The sequence below is a fragment of the Populus trichocarpa genome, chromosome 5, assembly GCF_000002775.5.
Source record: "Populus trichocarpa isolate Nisqually-1 chromosome 5, P.trichocarpa_v4.1, whole genome shotgun sequence".
Lineage (NCBI taxonomy): Eukaryota > Viridiplantae > Streptophyta > Magnoliopsida > Malpighiales > Salicaceae > Populus > Populus trichocarpa.
In genome coordinates, this window is record NC_037289.2 from 20,067,046 (window position 1) to 20,089,254 (window position 22,209).

Genomic DNA, 22,209 nt, shown 5'->3' on the forward strand with positions numbered 1-22,209 from the left:
AATAAGTTTCTATCTTCTTTACGAGTGATTTACTATAAGAAAATAAATTGGTTATTCATTGTTTAATTAACATGTTTTTAAAATATGAGCTCTTTTATATCAAAAATTAAATTCCTTCTTCAATTAAGTTTTAGGCGAATAACGCAAACATGCATTCATACGTTCATAATTAATTTCTTCATGGCTACCTTCCGGCTTCCTGTCAATATTAATTTCATCCGTTTCTTCTGCCTCTTTTTTTTTTTAAATAATAATAATAATCTAATTTCACCCTTTTCTAGTTCATCAAAATTGATCAATTAACAAAATACTAAAAAAAAATAGTATTTTTATTATACACCACCTCATAAAACACTATTAATTTCAATAATGCTTTGTTTTTTAATTTATCTATATTTTTTTAATTTTAATTTTATCCTTTAAAATTTAGTTTTTTAGGGATTAAATTTCATAAGTTGTTTTGATTTGTTTTTTAAAAGATTATATCAATCACATGACTTAGATCTTTGGTTTGGTAGGTTAACCTGATTAGGTCAAGTTCCCCCCCCCCCTTTTCTCATTAATTTGTTTTTTCTAATTTCATCCTTCAATATTTTATTGATTGTGAATTAAATTTCATAATTTATTTATATTTGTTTTTTATAAGGTTTTCCAGTTTTGTGACTTGAGTAACAAATTTGACAGGCTAACCCAGGTTGAATCAAATAATTTTTTTAGTCTTTTTTTTAAGGTTATTTTTTTTTCAATTTCATCATTCAACATTGAGTTGATTGAAAAATGTTTTTCATAATTTATTTCAATTTGCTTTCTATGAGGTTACCCCAAGCTCATGACTCGGGTTGCAGGTTTGGTAAGTTAACCTGAGTTAACTTGAGTTGTTTTTCCAGCTTACTTTTTATGAGGTTATTCTAGTCTCATGATTCAGTTTACGGGTTTAGCATGTTAACCCAGGTTGACTCGAATTATTTTTTGTGCTTTTTTAATTGATTTTTTAAAAAAATTTATCATTTAATATTGGGTTGTTTGAGAATTGAGTTTCATAATTTATTTCAATTTACTTTCTATAAGGTTATCCTTATCTTATAACTTAGTTCATGAGTTTGGTAGGTTAACCTTGATTGACTCGGGTTGTTTTTTAGATTCTTGTTTTAATTGATTTTTTTTTTAAATTTCATCCTTCAACATTAAGTTGATTAAGAATTATGTTTTATAATTTGTTTTGATTTACTTTCTATAAAGTTATCATGGTCTTAATTATAACTATGGTTGTGAATTTTCTAAATTAACCCAAGTTAATTCAAGTCAATACAATATGTTGCTATCTATTTAAAATAAAATATAGTATTAATTTTTAGGTTGTTTTCAAATATATAAATCAACTAAATTATATAATATCAATTTTTATATTTTTTATTTTTTTAAAAAAATATTTATGACACCTAGATTTTTTATATATATATTTTCAAGAATTTGATCCAACAAGTTGGATGGCGGCAATAGATTTATAGTTATATATTACCTTTGGCCACGGCATTTTTAATAGATAAATTGCATTATTAGCACTCAAAATATAATTAAATGTCAAGATAAAACAAGATGAATTTTTTTTAGTAAAATAGCACAATTTAAAGATATCGCGGTTAAAAAACAATACATTTCAATAATGTCACGGTTCACAACTGTGACATTAATAAAATATTGCGTTTTTGAACCGCAACATTCTCAAGTAAACCATTTTGAAAAACGACTGAACATTTGATAAAACGGTTGAATTGTAGTAAAAACAATTAGACTGTTTTGACTACTGTAAGGTTTTGGGTCATTTTCGTGTTTTAAGCCTTAAAAAGTTTATAAAATCATAGTATTTATTAATTTAAAATTTTATTTACTTTATGATTTTAAAGAGTTAAAATATTTATAATTTTATTAAAATTTGAACAGAGTTTCCTAACCTTACCCAAAATGTTATCCTATTTAAAAAAAAACATGCAAAAAATTATAATAACGACAATCAATGAATTCTAACTAAACTCAACATATTCTCATATTTATTGTCATAACCCAATTTTTGACCTTTTTATTTTAATTATTATTATTAATTTATTTATTATTTTATTTACTGAAAAGGATGAAAAAAAATGATGATGAAAAAATAATAATGATGAAAAACAAGTAAAATGAAATAAATGAAGAATGAATTAAAATTTGAGTTAAGGGCAACATGATTGGAAGTTTTGAGGTTTAATTAAACTTTGGAATTAATCTAATTAATCCAATCAAGGGTTTAATTGGTGAATTGATAAGTTTTGAGACTTAATTGAGCTTGAAATTAATTTAATTAATCCAATCAAGGTTTTAATTGGAGAATTGATAAGTTTTGAGACTTAATTAAGCTTGGAATTAATTTAATTAATCAAATCAAGGGTTTAATTGGATAATTGATAAGTTTTGAGACTTAATTGGACTTGGATTTAATTAAATTAATGAAATCAGGGACTTAATTGAAGAAATAGCAAAGTTTGGGGTTAATTGGGAGCCAAATTGCAACAGATTAAAGTCCAAGGATTAGCTTGTAAAAAGCGCCGAAATACAGGGGTCCAATTACAATTTACCTAGGAGCTTGATTACACGATTTCAGAACTTCAGTGACTAGATTGCAAATGGCCATTCCCATCACACAAATGGCGCCGTTTCTAGAAATCAGCATCGCCTTCTTCGTCTCCTTCCACAGGAACGGTTTCTGCAGTAATGGCTTTGAAGCCGTTTCAATTGTAGAGATGCTTGGCATTCTCTGGCTATAAAGCCATAGAAGATGAGAGAGCGTGGAGGAGAAAAAAAGAGCAAAACCGGGGGGAAGAAAAAGCCAAGAACGGGAAAAAAAAGGGCAGAACCGAGGGGCTGAGAGAGAGAGAACGAAAAAAAAAAACCAGGAGAGGCAAAAAAAAAAGAAACCCAGAAAACAGAGACAAAGAAAACAGTATACAGAGCAAAAACAGAGATAAAAGCAAGCAAAAAACCCAGAATACCAACATTAACATCACCTTCTTCTTGATCGCCTCCTGCAAATAAAAAAAAAGAACCCCCAGCATTGCCATCGTCTTCGTTCCTTCATCTCAAAGAACCGGGATAATAGGCTAGATAACCAGAAGCAAAGGAAACGCAAAACCCAGAGAGAAGAACGCAAGGAAAGGTGGAAAGGGTGCCCTGCCAAGCGTGGTTCAATCACACAGAAGGAGCTTTGTCATCCTCTTCGTCGCCTTCAGCCAACCAAGGTAAGCCGCTTCCTCTGCCTTTCGTTCGGTTTCAACTTATTAGCAGCACACTGTGCAAGTGAATTTTAATTCACTTGCACGGCGCAGCAACACGCGTGGCTTGTTGAACGCGTGTTGCTTTTGCTCGGCCAGGTCACTGGCTTGGGCCAGTGACCGGGCCGGGCTGGCTGGGTCTAGCCCAGCCCATGTGGGCTGAGCTGGGCCCAGCCCAAAAAACATAAATAATAAAAACATAGAAAAAATAAAAAAATAGAAAAAATAAAAAATATGTATGAATGAATAAAAATAATGTAAATTTATTGGTTTATTCACTGACGCCAGAGTCAGGAATAAAAATACCGGTTTAAATTTATATTATTTTTATTCGTTGTATTTTATTTTATTTAACTGGAAAAATAAAAAATATGTGCATACGTAAAAATAAATTTATTTTTATTTATTGACTGGCACTAGAATAGGGAATAAAAAATATTGATCTAATTTATTTTATAGCTACGTATTTACCAACGCCAGAGTTGAAGATATTCGTAGTTGAATATTCACTGACGCCAGAGTCAAGAATATTATAAACAAATCATCATAGCATAAGCGAATAAATATTTAGTAATTTAAGACAAAATCAGCAATGCAGTCTGCCTCAGGCAGAACGTTTAAGAGGTGATAACATCTTTTCTTTTACGTAACCAGTCACATACTATAGAATCTCTGTTGACCAGGTAGGGTTTCTAGTGACTATAATATTAGGTGACGACCCCTTAAACAAGATATTTTTTCTAACAAAACAAAATGCTAGAAATCTGTTCTTTTTTCATATTCGAGAATTATTTTTGTGAGCCGCCGCGATGTCGGATGCGACATTTATTATTACAAATATCCCTATTAATGTAAAAAAACACCATATATACATGCAAAATAAATATATAAATAATTTAATAATACAATATTCAAATAATTCTAATATATATATATATATATATTAGAATTATTTGAATATTGTATTATTAAATTATTTATATTCTATTTATCTATATCTACATCATTTATCAAATAATCAAAATTTATCAGTAGCACAACTACATCTATTTAGTATTTAGTTAATATCAAACTTCAAAAACACGGCATATAATTATCTCGTTTCAAAAACATCATATTTAATAAACATCACGCTTTAAAAACACAATAAGATGAAACTATTTTATTTTACCGAATCTTCTTCAAATAATATTTTTTTAGAAAAAAAAACTTTTCAACGATCCACGGTCGAAAAGGGTCCTTCTTTCCTAGGACTTCAAATTCGTGTCCTCACCTCACTCTCGGACACAGTGAAGGAAAGCAGACTTGCTTACATAATCAACACCTGTTGAACTTGCCTCATTGTCTAAAAAATCTTGACCTCTCCATCTTCCAGGAAAAAAAAATATAAATTTCTTTCTGTGTTTCTTTCCTCAATCAAGTGATGGTCATGATTCGTGAACAATTAATGAGTATAAAAACAGCCCTTATCTTCTGTACATGGGCAGGAACGTTCCGGTCTTGTAGGGTTGTGTCTTGTGTGGTTTCCGTTTTTTTTTTTCCTTTTAAATTTATTTCAATTCTTGCCTTTTATGGCGGTTTAAAGTTTTAAACACCCCGACAAATTCCTTACTTAACTTGCTTTGTTTATCCAATTGACTGGTTGTTGTGGTTGTCTGTTTGTTTTTTGCTTAAGTGTATTTCTTATTATAGCATTTAAAAAACTTTAATTCCGGTCTTTCTTTGGACTTTTGGCGCATACCCACCTTCTTCTTCCTTGTTTACATTTATCTTCCACTCGCAATTTCAAGAATTTAAAATTGTGCCATGTGTTTGACGGCTATTGGAGTTCCGGGTATTGTTAGTTTTGCTTCGAGGTTGAGGTGTTAGCTGTAGTTTTTGGATTAGTTTGCGTAGTTGGGTGATTGGGAGTTGTTGTTGAAGGGTTTAGATTTGATGATCTGTGAGGTTTTTCAAGCTCAAATTCTTGAGGAGAAGTGAGGGTTTGTGCAGTGGGAACTGTTGGTGAAGGGTTTAAGATTTGGGGGTATTTTAAGTTCGACTTGATGATTTTGGTTGTATGGTAGTTTCAAGCTCTGAACTTGGAGGGGTCTGAGATTTGAGAAATTGGGATTTCTTGTTAAAGGGTTTTAAAGTTGGAAACCCGAAACATTTGATTAAGGGTTTTGCAGTTGTGGATTGGGTTCAGTGAAGATTTACTTGTTGATTCTGTTCTTGCGCACTTTGAGACTAGGTTGAAGCTGCTAATTGGATGAAATGGTTAATAATAGATTTGATCATCCATTAAAGCATTCAGAAGAGGAAGGACGGGGCAGCAACTATCATCTGAATAAGAGTTTTGATCAGACCAGTGGAGGTGATGAATCAGTGACAGTTGCTTACGTATCTTCGGAGGAACAATCTGAAGCAGGTTCTTCTCAGGAAGCAGAGAAGCAGAAGACAAAGTCAGGGAAGCAGCCATTAGCTCTAGAGATTTTCAAATCAAAAAATTTGATTTTTCCTCCACCTCGAAGAGGTTAGTACTTGATATTTGGCAGCCTAAGTCGTTGTTTCTTTTGCTTTATACAGCGTACCTGATTGAAACTTTATTATACTTGCTGAATTTAGTCCTAAGGGTCTCCAGCTTTATTATTTCTCTATACTTGAGACGAACAATAATCCTAATCCACTTCTGCTCTTTCAGTTCTAAAATTTTATCTACTTTTAATATTACATGGTTAAGGTTTTTTTCCCTTTTGCATCATTATAGAGTTGATTTGATATGTTGTCTGATGTCAAGCATCTGATCTTGAAGGCTTGAATCTGTGCATCAATGCTCCTGTTGACGATCACAGTCATCAGCTGTTTGATGATGATGATAATAATATTACATTCTACAGATCCAAGACGGAGAACAGGGCTTCAAGGTATGAGCTAAAATTGAATAGACTGTCAGAGCGTGAAAAGGTAATTAGCAAGATCACATACATGGATGCATCTGCAAATTTCCTTATGTGTGGTCATATATATTGTTTGGAACCTATGCTAAAAGGCCAGAAATGATTTATTTGCATTATGCATATACCGTGTCTGATTATATATGATTCCCATGTTGTGTCTCTGCATAGTATATGCTCCTCGCCGATTTATTATCTCTTTTGAAATTCCCCAGTTTTATTTTAATTAAAATTACATGTTATTTTTGTTATGGCTCTCATAAACCAACATCTATGATTGGTGGAGTATCTGATAGCCTGCCTCTCTTTCCCCATTAACAAGGTTTCAAATATGAAAGTGTTGTTGCTCTATGACATTTATTGCTAGTTTATTTTGGCAATCTGATGATCGCTTATCAAGCGAGATCTTTATCCTGTTCAGCTGGATCTGAATCTCTGAACTTTTTATGCCTGCATATGATTTCACTCTATTCTTCATGACTCATCTTACACTGGTTTTCAGAAGAAACTAATCATAGAGCTAGTCAAGATACAAAACGACGGAACAGTTGAGGTTGATATAGATGAAAATGCTCCTGTTGCTTCAGAGTTGTTAGAGCTTCACTCAGTTGAAGGGGCGTCCTTTTATGTCAATGATAGCATTTCTTGTTCTAAGAAATCAATTCCAAGATTGAAAATTGCTATGCTAGTGGTTGGGACAAGAGGAGATGTCCAGCCCTTTCTAGCTATTGCAGAAAGACTTCAGGCATGTTTATACTAATTTACTGATTACTTAGTGTACTATTTTTATTTTTGCAATGTCATTTATGTTCTATGTCCTAGTTCCCATCTCTTGTATGCCCTATGTATTGATTTCGTTTATTATACTTGTATGCTTTTGTTTTTACTCAAGAAAGAGTTGGATGTTTTGTACTTTATCCTTGTTATTTGCAAAATTCACGGGCAATCTTGCCTAAGTTTTACATGATTCACTGTTAAAATCCTGATGTCAGCATCACATGTTCCCCAATCTCTAGTTTACTATATCATTATAGGTTTTGTAATTTAATTTGCAAATGATCAAATATTTTCTAGCAGGAATTTGGTCATCATGTTAGGCTGGCAACTCATGCTAACTTCAGCAGTTTTGTAAGATCAGCTGGTGTAGATTTTTATCCTTTGGGCGGTGATCCTCGGGTATTGGCAGAATGTAAGAGCTCCCTAATATTTTGAATTCCCTTTTGCAATATTGTCTTTGATCATGACTCCATCAACAACACCCCGAAAGTTGTTATATCGCTATGTGTGTCATTAATCTTCTGTAGCTTTGAGGAGTTGGTGACTAAATGCATCAATATCAGGTTGACAAGTAGTTTCTTTTTTTTTAGCAGCTGTTAAAGCAGTACAGTTTGCTATTAATTGCAACCTAAGATATCAGTGTCCTTAAACTGAATGTGTTATTCGACTAAATGCGAGGACTTGTTTTCAGATATGGCGAGAAACAAAGGTTTCATCCCATCTGCACCAGGAGAAATATCCACACAGAGGAAGCAACTGAAGGCCATTATTGAATCTCTTCTTGCAGCATGCACAGAACCAGATATGGAAACTGGCGTGCCTTTCAAAGCCCAGGCAATTATTGCAAACCCTCCAGCATATGGTGAGCAAGCAGGAACTTAAGGATATAGTAAGATAAAATGGCATTCATCAAACTCTAACTTTCCTCCTCTGTTGCAGGACATGTACATGTTGCTGAAGCTCTTCATATACCAATTCACATTTTCTTCACAATGCCTTGGACGTGAGTATCGAGTGATCACTTGCTTGTGATTTGAAACTAACACTACTTGGAACACCTGAATCATCAGTTTGAATAACATTTATTTTGAAGAAAATCCTGTGTTGCCTGCTATGGTATGATTCTTCTACTGTTTTCTAGAAACAGAAGGATAGAGAACAACGGTTTTTCTTTGGATTCAGATTTAATGGATATGCTTTTTGACATTTCCATGAGTTTAACTAAAAGTACACATGATTGCTTGAGTCTCATGCTAATTATTTTGATCCACACATAGCTGACTTGGAAAATTCACATGCATTCTTTCTTAAGTGCATGAATTTCTGATTTAAGGAGAACCTGATGATTCTTGGATAATGCAACCAGAAAATCAATGGTGTCTGCACACGGGGGGCGCGGGAATACAGAAAGTGCCGTCGAGCCTATACCAGTACTAGTGTTTTGTCATGGTTAATAAAACAGGAAAAAGAAGGTTTAGAGACTGATATAAACCAAAATGGAAATTTGAGGAAAAGGTTAATAATAAATTTTAAAAGCATGTTATCTTTAGTGAATTATGCTTTGTTTATTTGTTTGTTTATCTGTTAGTTTTCTACTCAAGGCTATGCCTTCTCACTTCCATCTTCAATAGGCAGGCCAACATATGAATTTCCTCATCCTTTAGCACGTGTACCTCAAAGTGCTGGTTATTGGGTATGTTCTTTCTTGGTGTCACATTTTCCTATAATTTCTTTTTTCCTGTGAACCATTGGACTAATCACCACAAACTGTTTCCATGGATCCAGCTTTCATACATAGTTGTGGATTTACTGATATGGTGGGGAATGAGAGGCTATATAAATGAATTCCGGAAAAGAAAGTTGAAGCTTCCACCGATCGCGTACTTCAGTACGTACCATGGATCAATATCTCATCTGCCAACAGGTTATATGTGGAGTTCCCATCTTGTGCCAAAGCCAAGTGGTAAGGTTTCCATTTAGTTATACTGTTGATAATCTTCTCAAGCTCAGATATCTATGTTGCTGTCTTCCTTATAGTGCCTTCAATCCATAACACATTGTTATTCGAGGATGCTACTTTCTCCAAATTATGTTACCTCTACCTCTCAATCAAAACCCAATTCTTTCCTTCTTCTTTCCTTTCTTTTTATTTTTATGGGAAGAGGCAAAATCAGGGACATGGTAAAAAGAAATTATTAGATGTTAAGCACATATCTAGCCTCAAAGGTTCATACAAAAATGTTTCTCATTTTAAATTTCTAGTCTGCACCTAGGATTGGTTTTTACTTACTGAACTATGATGAAAATACTTTGAGGTTATTCATTCTTTAAACAGATTTCATGTTTCTATTGCTGAAGAAGAGGTTAGCTATTTACATGATTAAAAGCAGTCACAAACTTAACATTTATTCTAGTTCTGAGTACTTCCCAGCTGGAAATCTGAAGAGTCAGTTTAATCAGCCAATCATTATTATGTTTGTTACATTTTATTTTACTTATCTATTACCATTACTGCTTTTCTCCTCTAGTAAGGAGAGAGCTAGTCAGACCAATGTTTTTATTTGCTCTCAACCACTGATGCTAACTGGTATTCTTAATCAACTTTGATCTCCCCCCTTTGGTTCCTTTTGTGACATTAAGGGTGTTTTTCGTAGTCTTTGTAATAATCTTTCTATTCAGCCAAATGCAAACACTCGTGCTTCATATGTATAATCGACTTTATTAACTTATCTGCAGACTGGGGGCCTTTAGTCGATGTTGTTGGTTATTGTTTGTTAAATCTTGGATCAAAATATGAACCTAAAGAAGAGTTCCTGCAATGGATTCAGAAAGGAACTGAACCCATATATATTGGATTCGGGAGCATGGTATGGTGATTTCCCTGAAGCTGTTATAGTTTCATTGTCATGCATTTTTTTGTTTCTCTTTGTTTGTTCTGTTTGTTGGATGATGTACCTCACTATGCAATAGCTTTTTTTTTCCTCTAGATGTTATTTAGTAGTTTGTAGTTCCTTTTGATACATATATACTGTGACTTTTATTGTGAATCTCATGGGTGTTTGCTAGATTGTGAGCCAGAACAACCTTTAATATTGATGAATGAACGAGGCCTAGAAGAGTTTGAGATTGTATATGTTGGAGCTTGGTTGAAAATTAATTTCTTTACCTATAATTTCCTAGTGTCAGTGAAAAAATAACTGATAATTTATGGCTAAGTATTGTAACTTGTGAAACCACAAAGTTCACTTTTAAACTTGTGCTGACTCTGGAAATGCCACTTCAAGAAAATCTCGTTCCTTGGTGATTTTGTAAATTGGTGTATTATATCATTGAAGCTGAAGGATGAATTTATTAACTTGAGAAAAATTAGAGCTTTGATATTATTAACCAAATATTTCAATTACAGCTGAGCCCTCTGCTAAATTCCTATTCTCATATGACATATATGAGTGAAAAACTCTAAAAGAAAAAAAGAGAGAAAAGATGTAATTGAAAAACACAATGCTAGTATGTTGGGCATGCTGTTCTCTGTATTTTTGTTTGAATATTTTCTTATCTTTGCATGATCTACACTCCAATTAAGATTGCTGTCCTCAATAAACTTTGCATAGTTTCCTTTTTTTCCTGCTTCTTTATATCTCAAAATTAAATGTCTATTAATCCTTGTGTCGTCTTTCCATTATATTTTAAATTCATGTAGTTAGCCAATAGAATTTTCTTTTCTTCATCAAGTTTTTTTAGAGTACATAATTTAAACTATTATATGTTTGCTTGTGAAGCCTCTTGAAGATCCCAAGAATACTATGGACATAATACTGGAGGCTTTGAAAGATACTGGACAAAGAGGAATAGTTGATCAAGGTTGGGGAGATCTTGGAAATTGTAAGTGTTTTCGTTCCAGCTTTTCCTATGCCTGTTTGCAGATACTGATCAGTTTTTCAAAGAGTCATGTATAGCATAGTTCTCATTTGTACCAGCATACAAATGTCTTGCTGTCTGCATATGGCTTTGTTGACTGGTGAATCTCTATTCATTTTTCTGTTATTTTACCTGGATTTGGTGATTAATTTGTGATTTAACAATTTAGTCAACAATAATCAAAAGGAATGCTTCACGTAGGCATAATTGAAGCTTCTAAATAAATATTTTTAATTAGCTGTACAGATATGCACTTACTTAGAGTGTGACACTTTCCAAGATTCTAAATAAATGTACTACTCTGTAAGTTATTACTTCCCTGGCTGATATTCAGTGGGATTGGATTGCCTTCTTAGCTCGTGTTTTACTTTCTCACTCCCTTGTTTCTTCTATTAAGAGATTTGTCTTCTATCCCATTCTTATACCACCACTACTTGTTTGATAGGAAATTGTAGAATTCCTCAAGTATTGTTACCAATTTGTCTTCTGTCATTATAATAGTTTGAAATTGTGTGACTTTTGATTATAAAATGAAAACACATATGCGTACTACATTGTGAAAATCGTATAGTTTCTCTTCTGATTGTCGTCATGTGTCTTGCAGTTATGGAAGTACCCGACAGTGTCTTCCTTTTGAAGGATTGCCCTCATGATTGGTTGTTTCCTCAATGTGCTGCTGTGGTGAGTGATATTATAAGATCGTAATTATGTTGCAAATTAGAACTTTGTGCACTTTGCCAGTATGGTCTTTTGTTTTTCCTTCTCCTTTTACCCACTTCCAATCATATTTTCTTCCTAACAACTCCATAACTACTAGACAATCATAAATCATATGGGGATCTGTGGTATTGCCTAGATTTAATGATATGGATGAATGATAAGAATGACATACTATCTGTAATGAACACCTCCATTATAATACTGTGTTACTTGAGTATATTTTGGTAACATTTCTTAACCAGATAGTTAATTGGAAGATGTTTACAAATGAAATGCAGGTTCATCATGGTGGTGCCGGAACCACGGCAATGGGACTAAGAGCTGGGGTAAATGCTGCTTCTTTTTTTCAAATAGTTTATTATGATAATGTTCTCTTGACTTCATGTGGGAATTGACCCATCAAAATAATCAGTTTCATTAAGCTTATTCTTTCTTGAAGATTTTCATGTCAATGAATCCGAAGGTATTATGTGCTTGGAAATGGCATTAAGAGATATAGCTTGTAACCTATTCAAATTAAGCAACTCAATTGTTTATTAGAACCAATTTTTACATGTTGACCTTATCTCCAAAAATGTTAATTGCAGTGCCCGACAACTATAGTGCCATTCTTTGGCGATCAGTTCTTCTGGGGTGATCGGGTGCATAAAAAAGGACTAGGACCTGCACCGATACCAATAGCTAGGCTCAGTGCTGAGAGCCTTTCAAATGCAATAAGATTCATGCGAGAGCCTGAGGTAATTGCAATGTGCTGTGCATGGAAGAGTCGATTCATATAATATCACAAATATATTAGATTTCACTGGTGTGATTTTATCTTCTTGTTAGTGTTTTTTGGTGTTTGCAATAGTAGTTACCTTAATTATCAGAAAATCTTGCTAATTCCTTTTTTTGGGTATATTTGTTATTAGTTGATTCTTCCAGTCATCTTTTAATAATTTTCACAATAATTCTCAAGTTATAAGTCAGAGCACCATTTTCACTGCGACTTAACAATTTTTTGTTACGACTCACTTTCGTCTAGTTGTATCTGAATTGGGTGGCGTCTTTATGACTTTTATAAAAGTCACCATCAAAGGTGTTTTCCAGGTGCAGAACGATTTCATGTTCTCAAGAAGATAAAATGTTTATTGAAACTCAGCTGAATCTAGGTTCTAAATGGAGCATAATTGTATGTGATTAACCATTTTTGAATTCTTCATCCATTATGTTTTCATATCGATCATGCTAGCTTATCACCAAATTGCAACATGAAATGGGAAGTTGCATGGTCACTCTTCCTATGCACCACTTTTATAAGAAGCTGCCTTTTCAAATTCCTAATGGGACTTTCAACTTGGTCAGGTGAAATCTCGAGCTGTGGAATTGGCTAAGTTGATAGAAAATGAAGATGGTGTTGGAGCTGCAGTTGATGCATTTCACCGACATTTGCCTCCCGAGCTACCCTTGCCTGCCTCATCTTCAGAGGACAATGAACAGCCGAACCCCCTGCAATGGTTTTTTATCCAAATTGAAAAGTGGTGCTGCCTATCCTGTTCATAAGCTTCTTGGAGGGTCTTTCCGTGTTGTGTAGATGTTTTTTTGTTTTCATTTTCTTTTGACCTTTTCAAGTAAAGCATAATTTGTTTTAGACATTCCATTCATTCCATTCATAGCTGGTATGGTTTTGAGGGCTACATGTAAGGTTACTTTGCCAACACTTTCTTACTTTGTGATCTGCTATTAAAAATAAAAATAAAATAAAAAGACTTGGGTTGCTGAATTTTGATTGAATTTATGGCAGCATATTGTGGCAAATCAAAGCCAGGTGAGTGTGAGGAAACGCCCTTTGATAAATACAGTATTTGACAGGATATTTTGAAACATCTAGTTCATCGAACTGAACTGCAACACAACCTGATCATGTTTTAACCTATAATCACTCTTATCAATGGTAGATTCTTAGGTGAAGTGTTCAAAATCACGAAACCATTTCAAGGTATTTTTACATCCCATCCCGAAAAGGGCATTTCAAGGCCAATTATTTCTGATTTTTTCAAAATCACTTGAGAGAAACAGAAGCAGAGAGAAATACTTTAAATCTCAATTATTTTCCACACCAAAAGCCACCTTATTACATATCCACACATATTATCACTTCTTATATATTTTGATGTCTCTCCACCTTGATTCCATGTAATAGCTTATATTGCGAGGCGCAGCATAGACTCCACATTTGAAGTACAGATCGCCAGGCCCTTGATCGTGGGTTGAATATCTCTCTTCACCATCAATGAATACAGTTAGCCTACCTCCATCCACATCATGGATTATATTTAGCCTGAACCACTTGTCATAAAGATCAGTAGCCACCAAGTCTCCACTATAGTACCTCATGTTGCCATCGTAGATCCTTATTATCAAAGTGGTTGCTCCATGAGACGCACCATGTATCTGTGCTACTGTCACACCTGATGTTCCATTTGGCACAAAACCATAGCCTTCAAATTGCCACACTCCTGATGAATAGTCAAGACCCTGCAAATTCCACAAACCAAACCAGTTAGAGAATGTGAAGTATATACGACCCAGTAGCTTGGACTGCGTTTCTTTAGAGTTATTCTGTTTTAAAATACACATGATGCAGACAATGAACTGTCTATAATTCAGTAGGCAATTCTTTGATTTCCATATCCTTTAGCTAAGAGAGAAGGAAAGGGGCAAGAGGGTTACTGTAATGCGAACTTCAGTTCTTGGTTGGGTGTTGCTACTGGGGTCATGTGGCTTATCTGTAGCATAGACCCACAAATGGCGTATTCCATCTTCATAGCTGTATCGCTCATTTAGCGGTACGTTATATGGCTTCTGCAGCACAAAATTTGCTTCTGTTAATGGCACAGGGGTGAAACCATCTGTAGGATCAGCAGCACTGCATAGAAGATTGAAGCTTTTTAATGAGACAAGGGCCAAAAAGAGAAGCAGATGAGAGTAAGATCTTTCCATTCTTATTTCCCCTTTCCTCAACTCTCGCTAGAATACTGGAGTGAGCTTTAAGATGCTCAAAGCAGGTATTTGTAGGTCAGCAAGAACATTTGAAATGAATTAGTTTGGGAATTAAGAATGAAACGTTGGACTTGTATGGATGTCTTTTCTTACAATTGAAAACTAAGGATAATATACCTCTTTGACCAATGTAAAAAAAAAAAACAAATTCCTCGAACATGAACTGCCCAGTTACTTCCATTGAGGCAGGTACATTTCATTAAATTAAATATTACCATCACATGCACTGTGGCATTTTCTGTATCCATGGAGTCTGTATAAGAACATGCTCCTTTCTTCTTATCATCACTCGTGTACTAGTGCTATAAATATTATTCCCTTAATAATTAGCGAATGAACCCAGGTGACCTGAGCAAGAGATTTTCAATCCATCTTGCCTTGGGAAGAAGCCAACAAATTGTTCAGGCTGGAAGTAGCTGTCTCTCTTCTCCGCCAATCCCTGATCATTCCATTTCATACGGTGCACGAAGCCATATTTTAACTTCGAATCAGACGTTACTTCATGGAGTTTACCTGATTTTCCTCCCCACGTTCACGTCAATATTGCCTAGTAAACAATGATGACTCTTCTAGCTAATCTTGTTTTCATCCAGATGCTTCCAAGAGTTGCAGCTTCTAATTTAATGTCTAGTGATTAATCTTTATAAGTTAATCTAAATAATTTTGAAAAAACCATGTTACCCATTGGTGCTAACATTGAAAATTTTGTTTTAAAGGATATTTAGATATTTTTATTGTGTTTTAAAATATAAAAAGACATATTTATATTTTATCAATTTAATAATAAGTAATTTGACATATGAAAGTCCATGATGCTTCTTATTACTGGTTTTAATTAATTTTAATTTGTATAGTAATATATATGACTAGTTTTAGTAATAAATATATATAAGAGCTACAAAAAATATTAAAATATTTATCCCATAATCAATTTATAAAATTATTGGTGGAAAAGAAATGAACAATTATGAATTCCTCTCCATGCAATTCTACCCCATAGCTATAAGAGCTACAAAAACCATCACGGGGTTTAGGGTAAGAGAAGTTCATAAATAAATAAATAAATAACCCTTATTATTCATCTAGTTTGTTTCAGACCAAAGTAGAAATCTACTAGCTAGATTGGATGCATAGTGACAGTTTAATTCTAACGAGCAGTTTGCTGTGGATTTTTTTGTTAGACATTAGCGTCGTTGCCATTAAATCTTTACTCCACTGCTTAATTAACCTCTTGGATTTCAGACGGACCTGATACCGCATTAAAAGCTATTTATCATTTTTGAAAAGGTTATTTTTAAAAAAAATTTATTTAAAAATATATTAAAATAATATTTTTTTTATTTTTTAAAATTTATTTTTAACATCAATATATCAAAACAATTTAAAAACACTAAAAAAATTAATTTAATAAAATATATTAAAAAAAATATTTTTAAAACACAAAAATATAACTTTGAATATCTTTATTTTGAATAGTGAAATCTTCATCCTGAACATTGCGTCTGTGAAGTTCACAATTACTGTTTGCTAGGATAATCTATATATTATGGCTATTTTTAATAATATCACTTTCTTCATTAAAAAATGGTCTCTGGCTTAAAAAAGATTGTAATTGATAATCTTGAGGTTATGTCTATTTAATCGCTATTTTTTATTAAAGTTTTAAAACTAAAATACACGTGCAAAGCATGTGATTATTTATTTATAAATGGATTTTGACTTTACATCAGGTTTTGTTTGATGTAGTTTTTATAAATTGATTTGAGTTAATTTTTATTTTTTAATTAAAAAATAATAATCATAAATATGTTTACTGAGAATAGATTTTGACATTAATTAATGAAATTATTTCTAAATTTTTAGTTAATTTTTTTATTTAATGTGAATTGATGGTTTAATTTCTAGTTATTGATTTTAATTCATGCTTTCTTCTTTCTTCAAAAGAAAAAAGGGGGGGGGGTGTTAATCATTGTTGTTAAACAAACTTATTACGTAATGTTTCAATTATGACAAATAAAACAATAAACTGATGAATCGTGTGGGAATGATTCGTTGTAAATCATATTCTCTCTTTTTTATCTCAATAACAAGCGATGATATTTTAAAAAATTTAAGTAGGTTGGAGGTAGTATTTATGTTTTGGATAATCAACTAATTTTTTTTTATTCTAGTAATTTAATTTATTTTTTTTAACCAAGATAGTCGGCTGATACGTGATACCTATAAAATGTCATCTTTAATAAATTTTAGAACTTTTTGATACTTAAGTAAATATCTATTTTTAGAGAAAAGAAAATGATAACTTAGAGAAAGACTTTAAAAATAAATATATAGTTGAGAATTAAGATTGAAAGCCTATTTTTTTCAGGATCCATTGGTTCTTTATAACTCATTCTTCTCATCTTTTGGTGGAGGGGAGGACTAAAAAGTTATCTTTCTCTTATAGTATTAAAACATCTCTTATGTGTCAATAAAAAAAAATATTTTTAACTCATCAAACAAAAAATATCTCTAGTTCATCAAAGTCTCGAAGTTCAATATGGATTCTGATAAGGTTGTCAAAGCCTCTTTTACTTGGACTCAGTGCTTGGCTGAGCTTAAAAATACTATGTGTAACAGCTTACCAGACTTACATATGTTTGGATTTAGTATTTAACCGAGTTTAAAAATATTGGGTCTAACAGCTCACCAAACCCATATTTACTAGAGTTTAGTGATTATTTGAATTCAAAAATATTAAGTTATCACCTTGCTTTACTTTAGGTTCCTTGTTTCTAACATGGATTTGAGGGGGAGTATAAAATACAAACGAGGACGCAAATGAGAGATGCTCAAAACCCAGGTTACCATGTCTCGACTTGAGCTTATTTGTGAAGTCTAAGCCAATTTAAACCTGTTTTTAGAGGTCATTCTACGATAGTTTCTGGGCTGCCACATTTTTTTGTCCTTTCAACGACAGGACTACTAAATTAATTGTATTAGATTCATACCTGATGATAACGGCCTGGATGACAAGCAGTAAAGCCCAGTCTACAATCCTGTTTTTAATAAAAGCCCAATCCATAATTCTACTAAGCCCAAATGTAAAAAATGAGGCACTTTAACTTGCGCCAAGTAGGTAAATGAAGACAACAAAACTTACTCCAGTCGGGTTAATTTTTTTTTTCCTTTTTAAAATAAAGTCGAGTTAATGTTTGACAAAAACTAATTATTTTAAGTTGGTTTATAAATATAATCTAATGAATAATTTATGTATGTTTTTAGATATTAATATCTACGAGGTCGTTTAGTAATGTAATAATGATTGTTTTTTAAATGTTTTTTATTTATAAATTATTTAAAATAATATTTTTTTATTTTTTAAAATTTATTTTTGAAATAATATATAAAAACGATAAAATATCTTATAATAAAAAAATTATTTTTTTATAAAAACACCTTTAAAATAAAAAAACAAATGAAAAAAAGAGAGAGACAAAAGTACTGATGGTATAATGTTCCTTACTTCAGGCTGTAAGGGTCAGATAAGAATAAACAAATGCCTCTCTCATTTTTACATGCACAGTAGATCTCAGTAAAAAACCTGTTCCTAATAAGACCTCGAATCTCCGACTTTTCTTACACCACACTCACTGTCTGTTTTTCCCACTACTCATCACCACTGCCACCATGAGGCGGTGGGTCTCACCGCCTAAAACCACCGCCGGTTTAGGGCTGGCGGCAATTTCTTATGTAGTGGTGGACTATTTGCGCCACCTTTCCCCAACTTGGCACGAGCGTCTCCAGCCAGCATTATGGTCAATACTCGCTCTCATCGCCGTCTCACGTGTCCCTTTCTACAAGCACTGGTCGTCTGAGTTTAGAGCTGCCATTCCCTTTGTTGCTTCTATGCTGTTTATGCTCACTTGCCTTCTTTTCGAGGCTCTCTCTGTGCGCTTTGTCACTGCTGTTCTCGGTCTTGATTGGCACAGGTAATTTCACAGTTGCCTTTTTCTGTTTTAATATATCCTGTGTTTTTGGTTTTTAGAAGTAATGATTTTTGGAACTAGTTTGTATTTTATTTCTGTTCTTTTTTGCTATGGTTTCTTCTGCGTTATGATAGCTGTTTACTTACTGATTTAGAAAGATATTAAATTAGCACTGGATCTGATCTGGATTTGACTTTGAATATCCAGTGATATAATTAATGAAGCAACTGAACCTGAATCTATATCAAGGAACATTTCCAGTATAGTATGGTGAAAGGATATAAATCTTGATTCGGGTCAGCCAAAGGCCCAGGTGGATGTTAATTGATTTAGTGTAAGAATCAGAATGAACTCTGACTATGTTGTCCAGATTTTTGCCCAAAACGATGGCTGCTGTTTTTGAGGCTTAGGGAAATAAGGACAACTACTCTGCATTTAGGTCTTTATGTATTGCAATCGCAAAGACTGCCTGTTTCTATTAAATGCTTTGCATCTCCGTATTTAGATCATAGAAAATTTAGATGAATTTATTTGAGAACCTTAGGAGTCCCATGCATGGAATCTCTAGAGAGAGTTAAGAAAGAAAACCAGTACATCTGTAGGTGTTCAGGGCCTTGAAATTCACATGTGTGTTTAGTTGTGCTAGTTGATGAGCTGCAGATGGTTTTCAAGATTGTTTTCATCCTGGCAATAAATCCATTATGCACTGCTTTCCCAATGAAGAGCAAATTCTGAATTTAAACCGGAGGATGTAAATGTTTGAGGTCTCTACTTCAAAATTAAGATCCGTTAAATTCTCAGTGTATCCTTGCTGAACCCGTACTTGAGAGTAGGTGTAGAATTATTATTTCCCCATGAAACATTATGTAGGCCCTGAAGAATCATAAATTTTGTTCTTCTTGCAACAAATTGTGAATGTTATTTAGTGGTTTACTCATTTCAAAATGAAGATCCCCGATAATTATACAAAGATTTAACTTGGAATGACTTGTATTTGTTGAAGTTGTGATATATCCTGCCAGTTTCCTGCCAAGACTATAGCTTTCATCTCCTCAACTATTTAGATTTAAAACAATAGCCATAAATGTTTATGGTATTCATGGTTGGCTTGATAATGTTGAGCAGTGATACATCTCCTCTACCTGACACCGGCCAGTGGTTGCTCCTTTCACTGAATGAAAAGCTTCCAGAGACATTGGTTGAGATTCTAAGAGCCCGTATTATTGGACTGCATCATTTCCTGATGTTGTTTATGATGCTGGCTTTCTCCGTGCTATTTGACTCCGTAGAAGCTCCTGGACTTGGTCTTGGTGCAAGATACATGTTCACTATGGCAATTGGCCGTCTTCTTCGGGCTATAACTTTTGTATCTACAATTCTACCATCAGCCCGGCCTTGGTGTGCTGCAGCTCGGTTTAGAGTCCCTCCATACCCTCATCACTGGGCTCAGAAATATTATGTTCCTTATGCTTCAGATGCAAATGCTATTCGTCAGATAATAAATCAGGATATAGCTTATGGTATGTTTATATTGAAATTGAATTGCAGTATTTGTTTGTTTTCCTGAATTTGGTGTTCTGATGGTTTTATCAGACTCTAGAAGGCATTTTAATAGTTCTTTTAGCCATCATGAAGCTTACAAACTCTTATGGAACTATTTGGAAAACATAACTCTTTGTTACATTCTATTTGAATGCACTGCTCAGTTCACCGAGTGGGTGAATCACATTGTTCATATTCTTCAAGTCACTATAGCTCATAATCGTAAATTATTTTCTTGTGAATGTCAAAGGGGATTCATTTCGAGCTACTTTTACCAGAATGAGATGTTTATATTGGTTTTTTGTGTGTGCCACTGGCACTAAACAAATGGGTTATGTAGTTTCTTTGATAAGAAGATTTAAAAGTTCTGAGTAATTCAATCTGATTGATTTAATTCTTCTAGATGGTCTTTTAGTGTAGACAAAGTTCTTAGGCCTGTTCTCTACCAGAGGGATTTTATAACTATTAAATATGTAGTTGCTGTATAAACTGTGCTTTATTTCATTACTAAGCAGTCGTAAATTATGGCAGATGTGCACATCTGCAAAACACTTTTGAATGGAAATTTTTGTTGACGTTTTCTTTCTTTTCATTTTTCCAGCTGATACTGGGGAATACCTCGGTGATTACCAGCCAGATTGGGGTTCCATGAACTTCCTCATAAATTTCTTACGACCCACGCCTGCAGAAGGAGCATCATGGTATAGTCTTCTGAAGAAAGCTGGAGGTGGCTGCAATGACCTCCTATACAGCGGCCATATGCTTGTTGCCGTGCTGACAGCTATGGCTTGGACGGTAATCTTGTACTATAAACTTTGAAACTGCTTTATCCCATCATCTAATGGCAATTGCTCTGAAGTTTGAACGCAATTTTTTTGGCATATGATTGTAGGAAGCTTATGGAGGCTGTAGCTCAGCTTTCATATGGCTGCTTGTGATGCACAGTGCCCAGAGAGAAATTCGGGAACGCCACCATTACACAGTAGACTGTGTGGTGGCCATTTATGTAGGCATCCTTCTCTGGAAGATGACTGGTTTTATCTGGCCAGCCAAGGATTCAATGAGAAGTAGAAGACTTGCAAAACTTGAGAGAATTCAAGGTAGACTAATCCAAGCAGCAAAAGACTCGGACATGGACGAAGTGAGGGAGCTTCTCAAGGAGGTTGAGTTGGGCACTCAGGAGAGCCAGAACAAAGGCCACAGTAAGCATTTGTGGTTGTTTTCTTGTGCGACCATTTTCTCTGCACTAACAATTGTCCTTCTAGCCTTCACATGGACAAGCGACGGTTGATTTCACGTTTTTCTCTCATGGTTATGAAGGTTTCGGCAGTGTAATTCCACGCATGTAATATTTTCATTGTTGTTGTTGGTGTCAGAACTGGGCTGCGGGAATTTCATGGAATTGTGCCAATCCCCAAAAAAGATGATGAGATTAAAAGCAGCTTCTTACAGGTCCATAATTGAAATTTATGTAGGATCCTAGTCTTCTGACCACGCAACACTAGAAATGAACAAAAAAAAAAACCTAAAATATCAATTAAACTAAGAAAATTGAAAAAAAAAAAAATGAAACTGTGAAAAAAAACTGATCAAACCGATTAGAATTTTAAAAAAACTAACCGGTTTGGTTTTGGTTTTACAAGCTTGAAACTGAAAAAACTGAACCGAACCTAAATTGGAAAAAAAACTGAGTCAAATCGAGGCAAACTGAAAAAACCGAGCAAAACTGAAAAAGTAAGTCAAACTGGAAAAAAACTGAGTCAAAATGAAAAAACCAAGCCAAACCAAAAAAACCGAGCCAAACCGGTTTTTGTTTTAAAAAAATCAAATCAAAGTGAATCAAAACTGGTTGGTTTGAACCGGTTTTGGTTTGGTATTGTTTTTTTAAAAAAAAGTTTTTTGATTGGGTTATATTTTTTTTGATAAAAATTAAACCGCACTGAAAATAATCACTCTTATATTATTATATGAAAAGTGAATTTTTTATTTTTTTTTAAATGA

At 33.6% G+C, this 22,209-nt stretch overlaps 3 protein-coding genes across 7 annotated transcripts; 2 read left to right on the plus strand and 1 right to left on the minus strand.

The window, feature by feature from the left end:
• Positions 1 to 4,573: 4,573 nt before the first annotated feature.
• On the plus strand, positions 4,574 to 13,418 carry LOC18099624 (sterol 3-beta-glucosyltransferase UGT80B1). Of its 5 annotated transcripts, none has more exons than XM_024601558.2 (14): positions 4,574 to 5,820; positions 6,100 to 6,251; positions 6,744 to 6,986; positions 7,319 to 7,430; positions 7,710 to 7,880; positions 7,958 to 8,021; positions 8,654 to 8,711; positions 8,804 to 8,981; positions 9,755 to 9,885; positions 10,798 to 10,900; positions 11,541 to 11,617; positions 11,935 to 11,982; positions 12,244 to 12,461; positions 13,001 to 13,147. In XM_024601558.2, exons 1-13 carry the CDS (start codon positions 5,562 to 5,564, stop codon positions 12,433 to 12,435), a joined length of 1,788 nt encoding a protein of 595 aa, XP_024457326.1. In that variant the 5' UTR covers positions 4,574 to 5,561; the 3' UTR covers positions 12,436 to 12,461; positions 13,001 to 13,147. The 5 variants fall into 5 exon arrangements, with proteins under 5 accessions (XP_024457326.1, XP_024457325.1, XP_024457329.1 ...); XM_024601557.2 differs by having other exon boundaries at positions 4,582 to 5,820; positions 12,244 to 12,393; positions 13,001 to 13,418; XM_024601561.2 differs by lacking the exon at positions 6,100 to 6,251 and having other exon boundaries at positions 5,671 to 5,820; positions 12,244 to 12,393; positions 13,001 to 13,418.
• A 290-nt stretch (positions 13,419 to 13,708) lies between these two features.
• On the minus strand, positions 13,709 to 14,836 carry LOC7469226 (citrate-binding protein). The gene is made up of 2 exons (XM_002307465.3): positions 14,369 to 14,836; positions 13,709 to 14,173 (listed from the first exon to the last, which is right to left on the minus strand). Exons 1-2 carry the CDS (start codon positions 14,636 to 14,638, stop codon positions 13,790 to 13,792), a joined length of 654 nt encoding a protein of 217 aa, XP_002307501.2. The 5' UTR covers positions 14,639 to 14,836; the 3' UTR covers positions 13,709 to 13,789.
• Positions 14,837 to 18,272: 3,436 nt separating this feature from the next.
• LOC7492471 (protein PHLOEM UNLOADING MODULATOR) lies at positions 18,273 to 21,674 on the plus strand. Its single transcript, XM_002306665.4, has 4 exons — positions 18,273 to 18,669; positions 19,792 to 20,186; positions 20,810 to 21,003; positions 21,101 to 21,674. The coding sequence occupies exons 1-4, from the start codon at positions 18,368 to 18,370 to the stop codon at positions 21,497 to 21,499; spliced, it is 1,290 nt and encodes a 429-aa protein (XP_002306701.2). The 5' UTR covers positions 18,273 to 18,367; the 3' UTR covers positions 21,500 to 21,674.
• Positions 21,675 to 22,209: the final 535 nt, after the last annotated feature.

Bases quoted from the DNA above. Each gene is read 5' to 3' on its own strand.
- LOC7492471 (XM_002306665.4), top strand. From the start codon at position 18,368: ATGAGGCGGTGGGTCTCACCGCCTAAAACCACCGCCGGTTTAGGGCTG. The intron at 18,670-19,791 runs GTAATTTCACAG...AATGTTGAGCAG, and splicing joins CTCGGTCTTGATTGGCACAG to TGATACATCTCCTCTACCTG. The intron at 20,187-20,809 runs GTATGTTTATAT...TCATTTTTCCAG, and splicing joins AAATCAGGATATAGCTTATG to CTGATACTGGGGAATACCTC.
- LOC18099624 (XM_024601557.2), top strand. From the start codon at position 5,562: ATGGTTAATAATAGATTTGATCATCCATTAAAGCATTCAGAAGAGGAA. The intron at 8,712-8,803 runs GTATGTTCTTTC...CCATGGATCCAG, and splicing joins CTCAAAGTGCTGGTTATTGG to CTTTCATACATAGTTGTGGA. The intron at 11,983-12,243 runs GTAAATGCTGCT...TGTTAATTGCAG, and splicing joins CAATGGGACTAAGAGCTGGG to TGCCCGACAACTATAGTGCC.
- LOC7469226 (XM_002307465.3), bottom strand. From the start codon at position 14,638: ATGGAAAGATCTTACTCTCATCTGCTTCTCTTTTTGGCCCTTGTCTCA. The intron at 14,174-14,368 runs GTAACCCTCTTG...TGGAATTTGCAG, and splicing joins GAACTGAAGTTCGCATTACA to GGTCTTGACTATTCATCAGG.